Genomic DNA, 17,901 nt, shown 5'->3' on the forward strand with positions numbered 1-17,901 from the left:
CTTTACTCCTCACTTACACCACTCCGTGTTTGCACTCGCCAGCGGCCCCGGATCCACCCACTGTGACAAAGAGCCTGAATGACTGTCAGGAGGGTTCGCTCACTGCGTTCATTTCACTATAGAACCAACGCACCCAGGTGTGAACCCTCTTGTCATCTAGCCTGTTTGGTCGCGAGAGAGGAGGAAACCTAACACGTATGCATATGTCAACATATCGAGACTGGCAAAATTATCGAGTTTGTTTTTATTTACGTGTGGTTAATTGATTTACTGATTATTGTAACAGAGCTATGTGTCATGTATTTAACATCAAACGGTACCATTTCAATGAAAGTTTGCGACCGTTGTCCCATCTATTTATTTATTATTTCATGGTTTAAAGTTACAGGGATGTGCACATTAACAAACATGCCCGCAAATGTGCCAAATCTCACATATTTTTGCAGTAATAGACTAAAGGGAGCATGCAACGTCACACAAAAAGTAGTCCATATCCCACAGCATTCTGTGGCTTTTTACATCGTAACCAACTGGCCAGAGAACAGCTCTCTAAACAAAACCTCTCAGTGTCAGTATGCAGCTGCAGCTTCCTCAGTTGCACGACCTAGTGTCGAGGGACTGGCCAATATGGCCACAAAATAGGGGGTGTCCTGTGTTTGAAGGATATAGATTACAATTACAAGTAGTGCTTTATTTTAATCAAACATAATGTGCACAATATTTTGGACTACTTGTTTATTGCCAGTGGTTTCAGTCCAGCAATAACAGAGAGACCTGCACTTGGCCTCATACACTGTGTCGCCCCCTCACTGCTTGGATTCTTCCATTTCGCATCTGAAAAAAATCTGATAGTTGGAGAGGAGTTCTTCATGTCAAGGACTACTGTAGGCACAGGGCATACAAAACTAGCTTCTGGATTAACGGAGGTAACACTTTCAGTTAAGTTTGATTGTTGAAACTTAATTTTATTTCGGTTTTCTGTGATTTACAGTATATACTCACGGATAATTGATTATCAACAAGAAGTGCTTTAGATCAGCATGCAATTTTATTTGTCACCTTTAACCACAAACTAACTTGATTTTGTTATATGTATATTTTCTGCATGTTGTCTGTCATACTATTTATTAAATACATTGTTTTATAGATACGACAATGGAAGAGAAGAGTGATCCTCTCAATAACATATCACTGATTAAAGGTAATTCAGCTGTTTTTTTTTTCTATTTTTGCACAGACATAAAGAGATGACATTGTTGTGGTCTTATGGCTTGATTGATGAGACCTGCAAAGTGGAGTGAAATTAGCATGAGTCATAGTCGATCCTTGAAAGGCAGTGGCATGGCTTTACAAGCTGATGTCCTCATTTTAGTGTCTCTAGTGCCAATAGCCTATTAGAAGATGTAGTCTCTTTGCACAGAGGGCATGTCAGCTGAGTAATGAGTATAACCACTGACATTTAACATGGATGATCAAAATAGAATGCAGAGGATAACACAATCACAGTGCAATATTATTGTCATCATTTACAAGCACATCCCTGAATAAATTAATTTTGCATGAGGATTTGTAGCGCTTCACTGCACAATATAGAAGGAAAATGTGGCGTCGTCATCCAGTATTTCAGTCATTTTGTCATAAGAATGTGTCACAGTTACACATAGCAGCCATAAATTATTATCTTACTGTAGCTGTGTCATCAACAGATTTATGTAATTCGGTATCCATTTAGCGAGCAGGGCCAGTTCACAGAGCTGCTGTCACATTCACTAGGGAGGAAACTGACATGAGGGTAGCTGGGCCATCATGACTTTAGCTCTAAGCACTTGAGCTAAAAAAAGACTTTCCCCTACATTTTTTTCTGTCATCACTTGAGGCAGCAAGATGCTTGCTCGGTATCCCATCTAGTCTCAGAGATATTTTTATAGCGTCTAATCCCATTAATACTTGGATTCTGTGACACTCCAGCCATGATATGTCATAGTGAAAAAAGATATTGCTGTGAATATCGTTATGTGTAATCCTCTATTTTTTTCTTAACTTGACAAAGACAACCCTATTAACAGGGAGCCCACTCACATTCTCACTCATGAATATGCACGCATGTAGGAACACACAACCACATACTGGACACAACACTGACCGATCGGCCTTTGTCTGGCACACAGCAGGGTGGTCATGTGTTTGAGTCAGAGGGTGCCACCAGCCTCCAGTCGTCATTTCTTTCCCTTGGATTTTTTAGTGCCTCTATCATTGTTTATTTGGTGCGTTAACACAGCAATGCAAGCAAGGAATGCAGCCCGATGTGTCCTTTTATGGTGCACATGCTTGAATTGGTGTGCCTAGTTTTCTCCTCTGCCAAATGCTCAGCCCGAGATGAGGTCACCTCTTTTCCTGGCCACGACAGATTAGGGGATCAGCATAGTACTGGAAGTGCAAAGCGCCAAGTATTTGCAGAGCTTGTTTTCACCCAACAGGAAACACAACAGGCCCTTGACAACACCAACCAGTTCATTCCCTTTGTGTAGTGTTTACAGTGTGTCGCTTTAAGACGGCGTAGATGTGCCAATGACAGGGGCAATAGACAGTTATCTGCAGAAATGCAGATAATAGAGTTCAGTTTGTTTCTGGGTTTGCAATTAGCGTATGTTACAGGCACATTTTAATATCTTGGGAAATCAGCTGGTGTGTCAGCCCTCGTTAAATATTTGGGACTGGAGCCAAATTAACATGGAAGGTCTTTTAGCCTATCTATTTTTATGATGACACTGAATTGCCATCATTACTTCCTCAGTATGAATGCAGCAATTCTTTAGTCTCGACATTCCCCAGGCTGGTTTACATTTACAGCTAGTCTTGTTAGAATACAGTAGCTCTTTTGATTTTGGATAACCATTGTTCTGTATTGCATTCTCAGATGATATAACTAGGTCAAATATGGGGTCTTCGAGTGACTATGAAAAAACTATCCAGCGTTTGAATGATGAACTTAGGGAGGCACAGGAGCGGGCCAATACGGAGAGGCACAAATGCATGGAGCTCGAAGGTAACGATGCTAAATAAGAATCATTCTTTATCTTTTTCAGTTTGCTTACTCAGTATGTACACATTTGCAAAGTTCACCACAATTAAATATATTTCATATTTTGTAGGTATCCTGAATAAAGAGAGAAAAGATAATAAACAACAAGCTGATGAATCTGCAAAACAGATCAAACTTCTTCAAGGTACTGTATACTTGAAGCCACTTGATGTAGTTGATGTGGTTTGGAGGCTGTTAAGAAGCTGAATTGTAAATCTGCCTTGTATTAATTCCATTCCCGCACACCACTATTTCCACCACTAATTTATATATTATTCAACATACTTTGGACAGGCCAGCTGCGGAAGCTCCAAGATGAAATGGATGTCTCTTCTAGTTTATGTGGCGAGCTACAAAGTGCACAAGATGAGGTGAAGTCACTGAAACGCAACCTGGAGTCAGCCACCGCTGAGCGAGACCGTGACGTTGGCGCAATCGAATTCAACCTGGCAACCGTCTCAAAGGATCTGGACAAATGGCGTCAGACTGCCAGCAAATACGAACGCAAGATTGAGGACTTACAACAGGATCTCCAGCAGCAAGGCAAGCAGTGGCAGAAAACTGCAGAAATACAAGGTATGTAAGTTATAAAATACACTTTGTGATACTAAATAGTTTTTTAAATGTGAAACATAGACATTAAATTAGTCAAAATCTGTATTCGAGAGGATGGCGCTTTTACTAAAATAAAATCCATCTGTACAGAGCATTATTGCACATCAGGAATTAGTATTTACGTATTGTCAGCAGAGCTATTGCTTTATAATTAGGGCTGTCAAAAGATTAAAACATTTAATTGCGATTAATTTTATTTTGTCCATAGTTAACTCATTTAATCATAATTAATCGCAGATAGAAGTTTTGATCTATAATAAGTCGGGATGTAAATCTTTTTGTGGTAAATTATTCAATATGCATTTAATACACAGGTTAAGATACGACTCAAAAACTATATATTTTAAAAACAGAATGATTCCGTACCGTGTAGAAACGATACGATTCAACTGTTACATTTGTTGATGTACACATAAATCTAGTCCTAAAGAAGCCAGTTCTATAAAAGTGGCATTCTTACGATATTTTCAAATGTGTAAAAGGGCACATCATATCCCCAAGCATGCTGTAAGGCAAGGGTCCCCAACCATGGGGCCATGGAAAACGTTCAGGCGCAGTTAAAAAAGTGAAAAAAATTAAAATAATTTTCAAAATAATAACATAGAATAATAATAACAATAATTTGTAAAATAATAAATAATTTGTAAATAACCATATAAAATTTTATGTCAATTTTGGGAATATGGGCCATTATTAAATCCGATATAAATCCCACAGTTTTTGCATGTTTAATGCGCCCAGCGACTTTGCTCATTTTGTCCTTGAACGCACCATCTAACTTTCTCCCACGCTGCACAGATAGACTGCTATACTGTATTTTTCCCGTTTTTTTCATATCATATTTGGTCCCAAATGCTGATACTATTTAGGAATTCATAATGGTAAGATTTAATTACTTTATTTATTGCTAATATGCATATTGCACCTCTCTGAAAAACAAACTCTGGGCTCGTACTGGTGGATGTTGGGTCTGTATTTAGTGCTTTTAATTTGATGTCCCTGTCATAGTTTTACACAATACATAATAAATAACATAAATTTGATTGCTATGATGTACGAATGTTTTGCGTATGTGTTGAAAATCTTTCCCTGTGACGAGCTAGTGCACTGTTAATGCTAACGCTGCTAATGCTATTTAGAGCCATTCTTGTTTTCAATCATGGTTGTCACTATGTGACCTGTACCGGAAACGCGATCGGTTCTACACATGTGCAGAATGCATCTACATCCTGTCGGCCTATTTTTGGCAGTCATGTGTTAGGCATGTGTAATCTAAGGTCATCCGTCATTGTATTTTACTGCAGTTACAGATCGTAAACGTCAGAAAACACGATTTCTATTACGCATGTGCAATATACTGTACGTCAGCCCTCGTCCCCCATAAAAAAAACATTATTAAGATTGGAGAAATTACAACATAATTTATCTTTTTTTTTTTTCTTATATCATATCCATGGTGCAAGTGGATAAGTTATAAGCCCTCTTTTATTGGTTCCATGATTATTATTATTATTTTTTTGCCACTGAAAAAATACAGACAAAAGCAATTGCTATCAATATATGTTTGGATGGATGATATTTCTCCATTTAGAAAAAAAACTAACTGAATTCTCTAGATGAATCCATCAATGCACTCTGCTTATGGTTATTGACATTTAAACATCACTGCATTTTATGTGTTGTTTTATATGTTTAACTGTATTTATTCATGTGTATTTTATGTAACTGGGTATGATGGTGACGTCTGTGGCGCATCTGCACATGCACTATGTGCATTGTGTAAGTTTCTACGTAGGGCCACGCTTGCTGAAGAAAGACGATATTAAACATCCGCATGCTAGCGAAGTCTTTTAATAAGAGTCACTAAGAAAATAACCACCCAATATATTACACATATGAAGTGTGGTTATTAACCATTTATGTTCATAAATGTAAAAAATAATAATTAAATACCACAGCATTTAAATACCACAGCGCTATCGTAAAAAATTGCGAATGGAGGAAGTCTTGCGCATGTGTAGAACCGATCGCGTTTCTGGTATGGATCGTGTAGTGACAATGGTCACATTGACACAAGCCCCCAAATAGCAGACATCGGCTATGCCTGCCGGTAACTAGCAGCTTGTACCCCAAATTTTAGCCCGCAGTTCAAAGCAAAAAATCAGCCGAGAGACACCTCGTGTCTAAAAAAACACTCATTAGTCGGGACACTCATATGCCAAGGTACCACTGTATAAATGACAATACAAAATGCACCAGTAACTTATGTCTTCTCCCTGGCATTTGACGTACTCAGCTCACAGCGACAGTAGATACAAAGGTCAAACAGGACGTGCGCATGTTAACGGCGCATCAATTTCCGTTAACACATTACTAGCGCATTAACTTTGACAGCCCTATTTATAATGCTTCCAATTTTGTGTTCAAGAATTAGGCAGCATATCCAATAGCCATCACATGTGCAGACCACAAGTAACCACCCCAACACAGGATCACTGCATCAGGTATCCTCACAAAGAAATATCACAGCAATATCTGATAACAGCCTCATTCCTTATTAGAGGTTACAGCATGTTTTTCACATTTTATCTTTTTATTGTGACCAGGCCAGTAATTATGCTCTTCAATCATGAAATATTATTTGTGAGTAAATATAGTGTTTGCTAAAGAATTAATGAAATGGCATTTTTTTTGTTTAAAGCCAGCGAGCTACAGTCCATGCAGGTGGAATGTAATGGCCTTCAGAAGGAGTGTTCTAGTCTGCGATCTGAAAAACAGGAAATAGCGAACAAGCACCAGAAAGAAAAGGGCAGTCTGCAAAGTGAATGCATCTCCCTCAGGGCAGAGAAAGAGGAACTCCTTAAGACTCATCAGAAAGAGAAGGGCCACTTGCAACAAGAAAGTGCAGTACTGTGTGCCAAAAATGAGGCAATGCAGCAGAAACAGCAACAGTTGGAGAAAGACCTTGTCAGGTCAGTGCATTGGAGAACATTTTGTAGATTTTGCTACAAATGACCCCACTTGTGCATTCTGTGTCATCTTCCTGCATTATTATCATTGATAAGATGAACAATTTTGTGATCTGTGTTTCATCGTTTCAGTGAGCTTGGCCTTTGTGTAAAGGTTGAAATGTTCCAACATTCTCAGACCTTATCTTTGTGAGTCCTTTTGTAGCGACACCACATGAGAAAATCTGACAGGGCATATTTTCAAGCAGTTTATATACAGTCATAAGTTCCAAGGATTCACAAAAAATGTCTTATCACATGCTCAACTGTCTCATTTGTTTGATTTAACATTATCCTGCATAGAATGTAGCTTATAATAATAACCCTCCACCTGTTAAAATCAATGTTTTCTTTTTGTTCTGCTAGTTCACGAGCCCAAAATGCAGAGCTGAGCAACAGTCTTAAAGTTCTTGAGAAATCTCAGCAGGAGCTGGAAAAGAAGTTAGTAGCGTTGGAGCGCCAGTACCAGCAGGATAGTAGCAAGCTGCAAACTCAACTGGGTGAGGCCAATAGCTGCAGGGAGATACTGCAGAGAGAGGTACAGTATGCTAATACTGTGTTATTTTCTGATAGTTCGATAGTTTTCAAGGTCATGTCTTGAAGAGTTACAAAATATCAATGCGAAATGCCGTTTAAAGCACAGTCATTTTCATCCTTAAGACAGCATATTTATCTTTTAGTTGTGTCAAAATTGAATGTGGCAGACTAAATGTCATGATCCTCACAGAAAGAGGATTGCAACGGCTCCTAAGATGCTGCTTTACTTGGCCACCGCAGTTACTGTGTTAAAATATGTATGAATCTTTTGAGGCTAGGCTCTGAAAGTCCTCTTTAGAGGCTTGCCTCTAAAGTGGTATGACTCAGCTTTTGTAAAACGTTTAGTAGGTTCAGGTTCAAGAATACATGTAGAAGTATTGTACATTGCAGATTTAAATAGAATTACAATTATTGTGGTCACACTGTACAAATCAAACATTGTAACTGCATCAAATGAATGTGCAACAGTTGTCCAGAGTATGAAACTGAATTATTTGTAATTCCTTTGGTTAAATTATCGTAGCCATTTAGCTGACCCGGGCAAGCAAAGAGTTACCATGACTTAATGTCGACGCTAGCTTGGCCTTGGCTGACGTTCGTGCTCACAACCCTTCATTTGTGTCTCCCAATGATAACACCTTAACATGTAGACGAAGAGTGGCTTGCCACTGGAACACAATCTTGCACTAGCTGGAGATGTTCCACAGCTATGTTGGTCCCATTCCTCAAAGGACTTCTAAAGTGACACAGCGGCTTGTCCAACATACACTTTTGTTGTTCCCCAAACTGTTTTGCAATTTATTATCGAAGTACAAATAGCTGCTAATGAATGTGAAGGGAAAAATTCTCACAAGTAAATGATGTAACACTACGTTTGATGATCCAAACAAACGGGCCCTACTTGTTCTGTCGTCACTTGGGCAGTGACATAATACCATAAAGCAAGTAGGCATGTTTCATAGCAGGTTTAGCAGGCTGTATGATCCACGGACTTCTCACAGGAGGGGCAGTGTTTATCAATGGAACACTAGGACAAACAATTTTTGTGTCGCGCTTTCAGTCATTGCAAGGTAGGATGAGCCTCCTTTGTTGCCATCAGCCGTGTATTTGCAAAGTTCTGAACTTCACTGTTGTTCAGGAAAAACTAGTAAAGTTTGCAGCGCCCTAGTGACCTTACCAGAACAACCCACCACAACATTCTGGCCAAGTTGACTTTTTTACCTGCCAGATTGTTAAGTTAAATAACTTTGTTATTATTAGTAGTACTGTTTGACATGCTCCCATCAGCATCTGGGCCCTGGGAAAATTTCTCAGTGATTTTGGCACTTACTTACATGATTACAGCACATCATACACTTAAAACTGTCTTGTTGAGACCTTTGGATACTGTCAATTTTGGTGTCAGGAGATCTTGCAAGATTAAAACGTGAAGAGATTTCTATTTCAGAAAAAAACTGTCTCGCAATAATAATGAATTAATCCCACGATAAATAAAAATGAACTCAATAATTTTGCAGGCCTCCATGTACTGCTATGTACATGCTTGTCTGTTTTTCTCGTCTCTTGCCTCCAAACAACCAGGAAGAGAATTGACTCTGTGCATTGGTTCACTCTGTGAGTTGGTTCAGCACCTAGATCCTTCGTAGAACAACGGCGAACAGAGTGAGACTTCTTGTCAGTCATACAGTCGCTTTGTCCCTGTGGAGGACGTGGGGCCACCAACAAACACACAGCAAAAGAGTGGAACCTCTTGAGGAGCAATGCAAGGTAGTACAAATTAGGAGGGAAAAAGATGCTTGCAATGCCAAATGGCATAGCCCCTGTGCGGAAATATTAATGAGCATGGTGAACCCATCAACACGAATAAGCCAGTATGTTGAATCTATTTGAAAGTGGAAGCAACATAAAAGGCAACAAATCAAACTTGCCCACCTCAAACATATCCAAGTTTTCCATTCCGGGGAAAAAAAACTACACAACGAGATGCAGATCCTTCGTTCTGACAACACACCAAGTAAATACAGACGTCTCTCATTTACACCAGTTAATTAGTTCCAGACCCGACCGTGATAAATGAATTTCCGCAATATAGGATTCAATGTTAATAAATTGAGTATTTTTGCTGATAGAGCATAGAAAACCTGTTTATAACTTTCTAAATACAGTTTTTAACATTATTATTATGTCCTGTAGACATGTCACCTTTACATCATTGTTTACACCACTTTGCATAACTTTTATGCTGCAGGGACTCGAGACACCCTCTAGCTAGCAAGCTCGAGAGCTGACAAGCTAAGGAGCTAGCAAGCTAACCAGTTAGCCTCAAATTTATTTTTTCTAAACTTAAGAAGCCAAAAACTTACCACTTTCACACGGAATGAGAGGAGAACTTTTTCACTCTATCATGTTGGACATGCCATGGCTGACTTCATGACTTCATGCAGTGTTAAGGTCATGTAATGTAAGGTAATGTCTCAATGGTTTGTGTCATTACTGCTGCCCAGTGACGAGAATACTACACATCACTTGTATTTCAATATGTTTTGACTAATTATAGACTATAGTCTACCACGAAACAGTGATTGTTTACTACTTAATTTCTGAAAAAATGTGATCTAGAGAGGGAGCGATAATCTAACCGCTATATTGCGAGGGACGACTGGACAAATGGAACAGCGCAAAATGGTGTGCGTTCTCAGAATGTCATCGCAAAAGAAATGCTCCTCTTTAATACATTCTTTAAAAGCCAACATTTCAAGAAAAACTGCCAAACTTTGACAGACAGTAATATTGCCTGTGAAAAATACATGTCACTAACACTAATTCCGCAGCCCTACAGAGTGTAAGATGCCATATGAAAGGAAATATTGCATTATTACACTCAACAAAAATATAAACACAACACTTTTGTTTTTGCTCCCATTTTCCATGAGCTGAACTCAAAGATCTAAAACTTTTTCTATGTACACAAAAGTCCAATCTCTCTCAAATATTGTTCACAAGTCTGTCTAAATCTGTGTTGGTGAGCACGATTCATAATCTAGCCACCTGAGAGGTGTGGCATATCAAGATGCTGATGAGACAGCATGACTATTGCACAGGTGTGCCTTAGGTTGGCCACAATTAAAGGCCACTCGAAAATGACTCGTTTTCTTTTACCTCCGGACCACTCCCAATAAAGCACCAATAATCATGCTGTCTCATCAGCATCTTGATATGCCACACCTGTGAGTTGAATAGATTATGAATCAGGGTAATTGTTACATTTTATTTGAGCATGCACACAAATTACCATGCAATACATCACATAGTACAATTCACAGTTTGACATGTCCAAAAGGAGTAGGAAGAAGCAAAGCTTATTTAATCCTACCCCCCTTCCATTTAACATCAACCCTCTATTCCACATGAAAATAACAAGGTAATGTAACAATGTGGTAATATAATTCTCAATGTTTTTCCACAATCATAATAAATAATAATCATATATAATAATCAGTATAAATAGACTTGACAGAACATACAGTGTAGTTGGAATAATAGGTAAGTACTGACAATTAACTCTCAAGAATGAAGAGTAATGAGTGTTGTAGTGGTTAGACATAGCATTTCGTACAAAGTGGTACAAGACTTCCTTGTATTTTGCAAACATTAACTGCTTGTATTGTTTCTTGAAATTGCTCATCTTGGTGCATTGTTTGAGTTCCTTACTCAATCCGTTCCATAGTTTGATTCCACATACTGAAATGCTGTGTGTTTTTAGCATTGTTCTCGCGTAGAAATGTTTTAAGTTTAGTTATTCCCTGAGATCACATTTCTTCTCTCTTGTTAAAGTATTTTATGACATTTTTGGGCAGCAGGTTATTCTTTGCTTTATGCATAATTTTAGCTGCGAATTTTAATATTTGTGATTTCAGAAATAGAGGATTTGCGTTTTCTCTATACACGTCATTATGGATTGTCCTAACAGATTTTTTTGGTAGTACATTTAGCAAGTGAAGTTTACTTTATAGTTATTACCCCATATCTCCACACAATAAGTTAGATATGGTAATACCAGACAGCAATAAAGAGTATCGAGTGATTTTTGGTTCAGGACAAATTTTGCTTTATTCAATATTGATGTATTTCTCGCCACCTTATGTTGTATATTTTTAATGTGAGATTTCCAGCTCATATTTTCATTTATGATGAACCCAAAAAATGTATTTTCGTTCACTCTTTCAGTGTCCACACCGTCAGTTGGTATTGCGCATGCATATCCTTTCTGCTATTACCAAATATCATTATTTTTGTTTTGCTTAGGTTCAAGGATAATCTATTTCTATCAAACCATCTTTATAGTGTCGTCAATTCATCTGTGATTTTTTTAAATTAGCTCTTGTGGATTTTCCCCAGGAAAAAAATCAGTAGTATTGTCTGCAAATAATGCTAGCTTTAGGTTTTTTGTCACTTTACAGATGTCATTAATATATAAGTAGAACAGCTTTGGTCCCAGTATTGACCCCTGGGTTAATCAGCACGTATTATTTAAACTTGCAGATGAGTATTCACATATTTCTTCCTGTTTGCTAGGTAGCTTCTGACCCAATTCAAAACTAACCCTCTGATTCCGTAACTTTCTAATTTTGTAATTACAATGTTGTGATTAATTGTATCAAACGCTTTTGTCAAATCCTTAAATACTGCAGCTGAACACTTTCTGTGGTCTGTAGCGCTTCTAATTTCCTCTGTAATTTTGATTAGTACAATGGAGGTTGAAATGTTAGCTCTGTATCCGTATTGGCTGTCCACGAGTAATTCATTCTTACTAATAAATTTGTCCAACCTGTTGTTGAATAGCTTTTTGATAATTTTGGAAAATTGTGGTAATAAGGAAATAAGGAAAATTGATGTTTGTCTCCGTTTTTGAAAATTGGAACTACTGTAGCTGTTTTCATTTTGTTTGGGAATTTATCAATCTGGAATGATGATGAATGCTCACTAACAGATTTATATAGATTTGTGAACAATATTTGGGAGAGACAGGCCTTTTGTGTACATAGAAAAAGTTTTAGACCTTTGAGTTCAGCTCATGAAAAGAGAGAGCAAAAACAGAAGTGTTGTGTTTATATATTTTTTTTGAGTGTATGATATATTATCATTATATTATTATTATATATTATCATAGCAGGGCCGCACGGGGGCCGAGTGGTTAGCATGTTGGCCACACAGTCAGGAGATTGGGAAGATGTGCATCTCTGTGTGGGGTTTGCATGTTCTACCCGTGCGTGCGTGGGTTTTCTCCGGGTACTCCGGTTTCCTCCCACAAGCACATGCATGTTAGGTTAATTGGCGACTCTAAAGTGTCCATAGGTATGAGTGCGAGTGTGATTGGTTGCCTGCTATTGGCTTGCGACCAGTCCAGGGTGTACCCCGCCTCTCGCCCAAAGTCAGCTGGGATAGGCTCCAGCATACCCCTGCGACCCTAATGAGGATAAGTGGCATAGAAGATGGACGGATTATCATAACAGTGGTTTATTTGGGGTCAACAATGTTGACAATAATGTCAACATTTCAAAATATGTATTTTATGAAATGTAATTCTATCAGAAGATTCTCATTGAAACTGGCCATCAAAAAACGTTGAGAGTTTTGTTATGACCCTGTCATGCATTGGTGAAGATGAGAATGGTAACATTAAAATAACATTGAACAAAACAGCTCTAGAGTAGCTTTTCCTATGGGACCAAAAAAAGTAAACCAGAAAAAAGAAGATGGGGGAGGGGGGAAGGTATCCTAAAAGGTACTGCCCTTTATACAAATATAAAACATACATTCAGTAAACCTCAAAGAGTAGTCAGATAGACTCAATTGACTAAAATCTAGACACACTACAATGCAAATAAAGGGAACACAAGCAGAACTAACCAATGGATAACTCAAGTTGGTGGACAAGGAAACATCTAATCATGTCTAGAGTTTGAATTTAGCATTGTGTTGTGTGTTAAAGAGCAGTCAAAAAGGGCAAACAGTCATACTTTCATTTTAATGTAAAACATCAATTAAAGGGATAGTTTGGATCTTTTGACATGAAGGTGTATGACATCCCCATCAGCATTGTAGTCCATTGTAGTACCCCCCACTTGATCTCCCAAGTCCAGTTCTGGCCGGATTATGGTGATGAAGAACGTTGGTCCTCAGCAACTAAGCGGAACTACGTTCATCATCACAATCTGACAATAACTGAATTTAGGAGACCAAGTGGGTAAATTGCTGTTGCTGGACTACACTGTTGATAGGGATGTCATACAGCTTCATGTCAAAAAATTAGAACTATCCCTTTAAGAAAAAAATGGTTTATGAAAAAATTGTGCTCTCCAATTAATTATTTGAAAACGAAAGTGCTAGGGGTCTCCCGATCCAATGCCGTTGTCGGATATCGGTTCAATATCCCCAAAAAAGGGGGTATGGGATTATATTGGGCTGCATCTAATCCGATATATCCAATATAAGCACTTCTTTCCAGCAGTGCCAGATCTGACATGCAGAACCCCACGTGATCACAACAGCGTGTGCTAACGTGATAACAAAGTGATGTCGGCTGTGTGGCAGTATTTTTGTTGAAGTCCGAAAAAGATGAGTGCGGTTGAGTGCAAAACTTGTAGTGCACAGGTTTCCTGTGGTGACACAGAACCGGGGATAGTTAACATGACCAACCTCATCGCACATTTGAAGCAGCATCACAAAAAAGGATTTTCGCAAGATCACGGCTCACTCAAATATCCAACACTGTCCGAAACATTTGCAAAGTGTGAGAAACTCCCACGGGACAACAAAAAGTCATTAACTATAATAGAAACGCGCCAGCCCCTGTCGGTGGTGAGTATTATTGGGTTTAAACACTTAAATGAGTACCTCGAGCCTCGCTGCATTATGCCTAGCTAACACTACATTGTCGATTAAAACTATACCCAAGATGCATAAAGAAGTAAATGAGTCAGTTTTTCTTATTGCTGGCTATTGTTCTCTGTTTGATGAGCATGACTTTGTAAAGCCTTTTCTAACATTCCACACTACAAAATAAGCAATAAAACTATGTATGATTTGTGCTGAAATGTTATCGGATCAATATTGGTACCAGCCAATACTCAAAGCTACAATATCATTATTGTATTGGAATTGAAAAAGTTGTATCGGGACACCCCTACTATGGGCATTCTTGTTGGTGGATGTTAAGCTAATAGATCTAATGATAATTACTTGATACAGTATGAAGAGACCAAGGCTGAGCTCTCAGACCTAAAGGAAGAATATGAGAAGGCTGAGCAGGAGAAACAGTTACTTGCCAATGAACTGGAGGAGTGCAAAGCCAACATGAGGGAACTACAGGAGAGAGGAACAATGGTAAGTGTTGCTTTATCTTGCACGCATGCATGCCCTTTGTGGAAATTCTAATCATCATAAAAGGTAGAAACCGTGATTGCTAAGCAGCAATACTGCAGTTATTCAGGTTTTTGTGACGATCAAACTTGAAACATTAGGTAATTTTAAAGGGATATTTCCGATTTTTTCACATGAAGTTGTATGACATCCCCATCAGCATTGTAGTTCATTAACAGCGACTTACCCCCTACTTGGTCTCCTAAGTCCAATTCCGGTCAGATTTCTGTGATGAAGAACGTAGTTCCGCTTAGTTGCTGTGGACAATTAAGTAAGGAGTTTGGCTTCTGAAAACAATATGTGTTGAAGAGATTTAACACATTTGCATCACAAAAATGCCTTCTCAAAAAAATGAAATCTCACCAAACGCTGGGCGTAATATTAGTATCCCTGCGCACTGTCACCTGCGTGTTCCTGTGTATGTGACGAAGACACTCGGATCTTCTTCTAAACAAGATGGCCGCGGCGCTCCGTCACGGAAGTAGATGCGCACGTCTTCGTCGCATACACAAAAATGCACAGGCGACGGTGAGCAGGAATACGCCGGGAGACAAATAAACGCCGAGCGTTTTGTGAGGTCTGATTTTTTTGAGAAGGCCTTTTTGTGATGCAATTGTATCTTTTGAAGGCATATTGTTTTGAAAATCCAAACTCTTTACTGCTGTGTTTAATTGTTGCTTTTCAGCATTGACAACCGTGTGAAACAATTAAAAACAGACTACTGACTGAGGGGTCTATTAATAAAGCCAAGTCCTGCTATAGTTGATTATTATAATATCACTTCCCTTCTGTAGACGTCCCTAAAGCTGCCTGTTCAAGCCATAGTCATCTGCCTTGTCCTGGCTTTGCTGTTATGGTGCTTCGGCGCATTGTGGCAGTAAGGTACACAACAATCTATCATATCATCAGTGTCCTCCAGACCACTGCATGGCTTATTATAACATTTTCCCCAGAATGCCTTTCTTTGGGGATATAAAAATAACAATAATAACAATAAAGGCAGCAATCTAACCTCTCAAATTACTGAGCTTCAACATCTGACATCTGTTTATTATGTCTGGACACTAATGCTTAAGAACCATTTCTCACAGTGAGTTTGGATGAGAGCATCTCTATCTTAAAAGCTGTTTTTCTATCTTTGGCCTTCTCTGTTGCACTGCCTTCGTCTTATTCCGTTGAAGCTTCCGCCATGTGCGGAAGGAAGGTTTCACATGGTGACGCTTACGTTTCCATTTTTGTGCCACCACTTGTTTCAGAAGCCGTGGATGATCTGGGGGCCTGTGGTGGCTGTGGCTCTAACAGCTGTGACTGCTGCTGTACTCTTTAAGACCTAAGGGTCGCACATGGCTCACACTTACATACTGACACATGCACACACAGTGAATCCTTAATTGTCATAAGATTTCTCCACACGGAAACTGACAAGCGTGACACATGCTATTATCTGCACTGTTAATTAGGAGAAGTCATACTTAACACTGTTTTAAATGTCTTGGAACTTTCATTTCAGATGACAGTTTTTAAGAAGTTAAAGAATGTTTTCTGTTTTTACTTGAGGGAAATCTTTTTGGGCCCTTTTTTGACTGACAAGCTGTAGAGTGTCAATTAATGAATGTAAGCGCTGTCTACACACTAATTGTATTTATATACAGGTCTAATAATAGTTTGGATGGCTTGGTTTCCCCATTATATCATGTGTAGTTGGAGTTGTCAGCATTATAAATGCAATATTGCCAATAAAGTGATCTAATTGAGTGCTTGTTGAGTGTCTTAAATAACTTTGCACTGCACTTATCTGCCACAATATTAGGCACATCTACACAATCTAATCAGACTGAAGTATTATATAAAAACTACATGAGCAAATTCCACAAAGCTTTGTAAACTAGTAGGGCCTGGACAGAGGAAGGACCCTTTAAATTCTAGTAAGTCCTGGAAACCACTAATAGGGATGAGCCGAATACTTGTTTTAGATGAGTATCTGTTACGTATAATGCATTTTTGCCAAGTGCGAGCATGAAATGAATACAGCTCGTCATTATCCGTAATCGTGATAAAGTAAAATCCTCATTTGATAACAACTTATGTATCCATTCTTCACACTCTGTGATTGGCCAGTCACACTCAGCGACAAACTCCGTGCAGCCAGAGAGGGGAGTACACAGTGCATTTGACAAGACAGAATTGAAAATGCCTCGTGTCGCATTGGTCACTGCCTCCACTCCGGACGGGGGTTTTTTAGGTTTTCTTCAGCTCAGCTCGTATCTAAAGTTACTTGGTAAAGTTGTTTCGTTACGTACGCGTTGCATTAGACAAGACAGAGCTGTACCAATTTAAGACCCACCCATTTCCGGCTAGATTACGCCTACTTCCGGTTTATGCCCAACCCAGTCCGAGTACAGAATCCGTTTACTATGCCACTTATCCTCACTAGGGTCGCGGGTATGCTGGAGCCTATCCCAGCTGACTTCGGGCGAGAGGCGGGGTACACCCTGGACTGGTCGCCAGTCAATATCAAGGCACATATAGACAACCGTCTTGGAAAATTGAAGTAGAAAATTGATTTGGCAAGTCTATTATGACAAGATCCCAAAAGCGAACTGAAAATGTTCTTTTGAAAAATAGAGATTTGGGCAATTTCCCCCCATAAACGTCCTACAGTGGTCTTCTTTAAATTGCTCCCATGTTCAAACCAGGTGGCTACTTATTTCCACTAAACTGATTTTTTAAAGTTGATAAAGGAGCTTTACATGCCCCCTACTGGCAGGGATATCTAACCATGTATTTGCCTCAATCCAGGAGTATGGTATGGAGACATACTGTAGTCTCTAGGAGGGTCCTCAAATTAATCTGAGCATCTCAATTCCACCCATAGACCAGCTTTTCATCATAATGCTGACGGTTGTGTCTGTCTTATTACGCTCAACAGAAATATAAGTGCAGCACTTTTGTTTTTGCTCCAGTCTTTCATGAGCTGAACTAAAAAAAATCTAAAACTTTTTCTATGTACACAAAAGGCACATTTCTCTCAAATATTGTTCACAAGCCTGTCTAAAGATGTATTACTGAGCACTAATCCTTTGCCGAGATAATCTATCCACCTCATTGGTGTGGCATATCACGTAGTATGATTGCACAGGTGTGCCTTGGGCTGACCACAATAAAAGGCCACTCTAAAATGTGCAATGTTTTTGATGGGGGGGGGGGGGGGGGGGGGGGGGGGGGGTCATTATCTGA

General features: G+C 39.0%; 1 protein-coding gene across 6 annotated transcripts; it reads left to right on the plus strand.

Moving 5' to 3' along the window:
* Window positions 1-816: 816 nt before the first annotated feature.
* Window positions 817-17,862, plus strand: slmapb (sarcolemma associated protein b). Of its 6 annotated transcripts, none has more exons than XM_054786260.1 (11): window positions 817-926; window positions 1,148-1,201; window positions 2,918-3,046; window positions 3,153-3,227; window positions 3,377-3,658; window positions 6,399-6,669; window positions 6,799-6,855; window positions 7,072-7,243; window positions 14,494-14,628; window positions 15,459-15,546; window positions 15,921-17,862. In XM_054786260.1, the coding sequence occupies exons 2-10, from the start codon at window positions 1,156-1,158 to the stop codon at window positions 15,543-15,545; spliced, it is 1,254 nt and encodes a 417-aa protein (XP_054642235.1). In that variant the 5' UTR covers window positions 817-926; window positions 1,148-1,155; the 3' UTR covers window position 15,546; window positions 15,921-17,862. The 6 variants fall into 6 exon arrangements, with proteins under 6 accessions (XP_054642235.1, XP_054642245.1, XP_054642262.1 ...); XM_054786270.1 differs by having other exon boundaries at window positions 15,924-15,992; XM_054786280.1 differs by having other exon boundaries at window positions 849-938.
* The last annotated feature ends 39 nt before the right edge of the window (window positions 17,863-17,901 follow it).

This window comes from Dunckerocampus dactyliophorus, chromosome 1 (genome assembly GCF_027744805.1).
Source record: "Dunckerocampus dactyliophorus isolate RoL2022-P2 chromosome 1, RoL_Ddac_1.1, whole genome shotgun sequence".
NCBI classification, from domain to species: domain Eukaryota; kingdom Metazoa; phylum Chordata; class Actinopteri; order Syngnathiformes; family Syngnathidae; genus Dunckerocampus; species Dunckerocampus dactyliophorus.

Coding starts and splice junctions, on each gene's coding strand:
- slmapb (XM_054786260.1), top strand. CDS start 1,156: ATGGAAGAGAAGAGTGATCCTCTCAATAACATATCACTGATTAAAG. Junction 3,047..3,152: donor CAAATGCATGGAGCTCGAAG/GTAACGATGCTA, acceptor CATATTTTGTAG/GTATCCTGAATAAAGAGAGA. Junction 6,856..7,071: donor CATTCTCAGACCTTATCTTT/GTGAGTCCTTTT, acceptor TTGTTCTGCTAG/TTCACGAGCCCAAAATGCAG.